Source organism: Quercus robur, chromosome 1 (genome assembly GCF_932294415.1).
Source record: "Quercus robur chromosome 1, dhQueRobu3.1, whole genome shotgun sequence".
NCBI lineage: Eukaryota > Viridiplantae > Streptophyta > Magnoliopsida > Fagales > Fagaceae > Quercus > Quercus robur.
The window spans coordinates 19,545,509-19,549,263 of NC_065534.1; the positions used below are offsets into that span (position 1 = coordinate 19,545,509).

General features: G+C 33.9%; 1 protein-coding gene across 1 annotated transcript; it reads right to left on the minus strand.

The window, feature by feature from the left end:
• Nucleotides 1-2,164: 2,164 nt before the first annotated feature.
• Nucleotides 2,165-3,320, minus strand: LOC126724323 (germin-like protein subfamily 1 member 7). The gene is made up of 2 exons (XM_050428917.1): nt 3,113-3,320; nt 2,165-2,834 (listed from the first exon to the last, which is right to left on the minus strand). Exons 1-2 carry the CDS (start codon nt 3,237-3,239, stop codon nt 2,299-2,301), a joined length of 663 nt encoding a protein of 220 aa, XP_050284874.1. The 5' UTR covers nt 3,240-3,320; the 3' UTR covers nt 2,165-2,298.
• Between the last annotated feature and the right edge of the window lie 435 nt (nt 3,321-3,755).

A 3,755-nucleotide genomic window follows, 5' to 3' on the forward strand; every position in this document is an offset into this window, starting at 1 on the left:
TCCTAGAAAGAATATATATATATATATATATATATATATATATATTTTAATGAATGAGCAAAATTTTTGGAACTGACACAATACTTTCAAAAAACTTCCACAACAAAATCTAGGTAACTAATTGTTAAATGTAGATAAAAAAAATCTTGTTAGTTGTGGGTCCAGATAAAAAGTAGTTACATCTTGCCACATATTATTGTAAAAATAATGTGAAATTAAAATTAAGATGATCATAATCTAACTTCAAGCTTATTTCAACTAGGATTAAACAAAATTTAGGATTAGGGTGTTTAAATTTTTATTTTACGGGGTCAAAATGAAAAAATTAACAAAAATTATATATAAAAATTTTGTTTGGGCCAGGCAGGGGGTTCATTTGAACCCCCTGGCCTTAATGTAACACCGCCCATGCTTTCGTTCCCCACTAAAGATCACCTAGGTTTTGCTTAGATCGAATCAGACCTGGGTTTTTTTGGAGTTGAGTTTTGCTGGAACAATGAAATCGAGTCCAATAGGCTCGAGCTCTATGTTGAAATCGACTTCAACGTGCTCAATTAATTAGAACACCGAAATCGAGTTTATTGCACTCAAGATGTTAGTTTCCTAAATAGTTTTGAAAACGTGCTAACTAACAAAATTGTTTGAAAATCAGTATTATTTAAAAAAAAAAATCCCTAATATCAGTTAAAAGTTGTTGAGTGCTTGAAGGAAAGGAAAGAGAAAAGAGAAAAGAAAGCGCAAAAGCAGGATCTTAAATTGATTCATATGTCCACTGCAGAAACTCTTTTGTTAGGGTTTTAGACCCTAGTTGAGTTAGACTCAATCAGATTTCTAATCAATTAATTAAAGTGATTAAACATGCAATTAGATTTGACTTAAAACAAACATCACACAATCACAAATCACAAGAATACCAAGAATGATGACTTAGGAAAACTTTTGAAACAGTGGTTTCAAAGTAAAAACCTAGGGAGAATTTAACCTAAACAATCCTCAAGGCAACATTTCACTAATAGAATGGAGGTTTATACAATAGACTTAACCCTAAATCTACTGCTACGTCACGTAATACTTACTCACATGACCACACACAGCTTCGAATCCACAGACTCTTCTATTGTGTAACTGTTGCACATAAACACTATTGTATGTGACTTTGAGACTCCACTCAAAGGTTAAGATCATCAACTGTGGTTGATTTGATTGCAACAACTTTACTCTATAGCCAGATCTGTTATTTGCACAAGGTTTCCAGTCGTAGCTTCAAAAGGGTTTGGAAGAACTCCAATTTTGTGCACTGCCCTTCTCTTGAATATGTAAAAACGTGCTCTAGGATTTGTATTTATATATCCTTAAGATCCATCAAAACCCTAGATCCAATGGCTGAGAAAGAAAGTGAGAATTCAAATCTGCACGAATCACAATCAGTCATGATGTGCATCTCGATCGGTCGAGATAAGTGAGACTATTTCTTCACTTATCTTTTCCTACTTTCTTGAGTCTTCAATTGTGCAGAACTTCATTTGTCTTGTTTCTGAATATTTCCAGAGTAAACACTTAGACAAAAACTAAGTTCTAAAGATTACAATTTGTTCATGGTTGCCAACCTAAAAATATGGACTTTACATCCTAACTATTAGACTCTTGTGTTTGCAATGAACAAAAGTATGGTTTATATATTAGAAAACTACTCTAAGTTAGCCCTAAACTAACTCATAATTTGTTTGTTTGTTCTACAAGCACATAGACCATATATCTTTAACAATATTTAAACCCTTAAGTATTCTGTTTTTCTTTCTCTTATAATTTTTTCATGTTACAACGGTATCAATACATAGTGTTGTAGAAGCTCAATACATTTGCTATTTCAACACCCAAAAAATGTTGCTTCAATCTTACATGCAGAAATGTTTGACATAGAGTAGATGCTACTAAGCCCTAATTAAATTTGACCTCCCATTGGCATAAACGAAAACAAATTCTCTGTCTATTTTAAATACAATTTGGATCTTTTTATATTTAATAGTTAGGTGCCAGTAATTTCAAACATTGTGGATCCAAGGTGTAATCAAGATTTATTCGTGAACTGATTGCTTTGCCTTTTCTATTACAAAATGACTTGCTTTTCATTTCCTAGTACACAATGACTTGCACTGAAAAAAAATAAATAATAACAAATCATTTAATTTGATAATAATTATCAATGGAATTACATCAAGGGAAACAATGTAAACTTTATTCAAACTATATAGTGGTTCATCATTCCTATTACAAATATTTTTCCAAATTGTAGTTGACTTAAAATTGTTTCTGAAGATAATCAACTACATTCTTGTCCAACTGGAAGGCCTTGGCAAGAACATCAGGATTGATTGGAGGATTAGATCCAAAGACCGCGTTTGCTATGGTGATCAACCCAGGATTTTGACTGCTAAGACCAGCAAAGGCAACAGCATTGGTTTGCCCTATGTTGAATTGGAAGTGAATGAGACCAATTGGAAAGACAAACACATCTCCCTTGTTTAGAACTTTGGTGAAGAGCTTGTTTGGGTTGGATGTGACAAATCCAACCAAGAGAGTACCCTCCATGACTACCAAAAGCTCAGTGCCGCGAGGGTGAATGTGAGGAGGATTCAGGCCATATGGGGCAAAGTCGAGACGAGCCAAAGATATGCCTAGAGTGTTGAGACCAGGTAATTTATTGACATTCACAAGATTGACACTTGATCCAAGTTTACTTGCAGCTGTGTTTCCAGGAATATTGAGTCCGGGAAAGAAAAAATCGTTGGCTGTGACAGTTGCTGGGTCCTTGCAAAATTTTCCATTCACAAATACTACACAAAGAAAAGTTTGTTATTGTCACAAATAAGAATGTTCTGTAACAATGGACAATAGCATGTCTTGTTGGGGGAAAAAAAATCCAATGTAGATGATATAACGTAGGTGATGACAATAATTTCATTAATGTGTTGAACTTCATGAAAATGATCTCGAAAGAACGTAGGTGATTATGACACTACTACGTTCTGCTAATAATGAGCAGGCATGTATATTTGCAGTTCGTCAAAAAAAAAAAAAAAAAAAAAAAAAAAAGGAGGGAGCATTTACATACCAGCAGAATCGGTGTTGTTAATTGCGACACAAAAGTCTTGCAAAGGACTAGGATCATAAGCTGAAACAAGGGCGGTTGCCAAAGCCAAAATGGCCACAGTAAAAAGGTAAGGAACACCTTTCATCATATTTGAGGTTATGCTATCTCTATCTTATGGTATAACTAGTACTCTAGGTATTCTTGCTTGGGTTAGGGATGGGAACAAAGCATATGGGGATATGTCTACTTATAGAGAGGAGTCAGTGAACATGTCATATTTTTTCACAAACGGTGCATATAAGACTTGGTAGTACTTCAACCGTTCTCAAATTCTTATTTTAATGCCTATCAAAAAAAAAAAAATATTTAATAATGGCTGAACCATTCTTTAACCACTACTACTATATACACATTTGAAAAGCAATCAAATTGGACCACTTCAATGCCATTGTGCAGTTTTCGTGTTGCTTTGGCCGAACCACAAATTAACCTTACATTCGTAGTATATTTAACATTGAAATAATTGAAGAACCCATGCATATATCCTGACTCTATGCTCATTAGGGAATGTTTAATTGTCAACGGTGTGACCCACATAATTAAGTATGCTTTTGTTGAACTAATATTATTGACCTCATCTTATCTGGCGGGTACTATTACTAAA

Bases quoted from the DNA above. Each gene is read 5' to 3' on its own strand.
- LOC126724323 (XM_050428917.1), bottom strand. From the start codon at position 3,239: ATGATGAAAGGTGTTCCTTACCTTTTTACTGTGGCCATTTTGGCTTTG. The intron at 2,835-3,112 runs GTATGTAAATGC...TTCTTTGTGTAG, and splicing joins TAACAACACCGATTCTGCTG to TATTTGTGAATGGAAAATTT.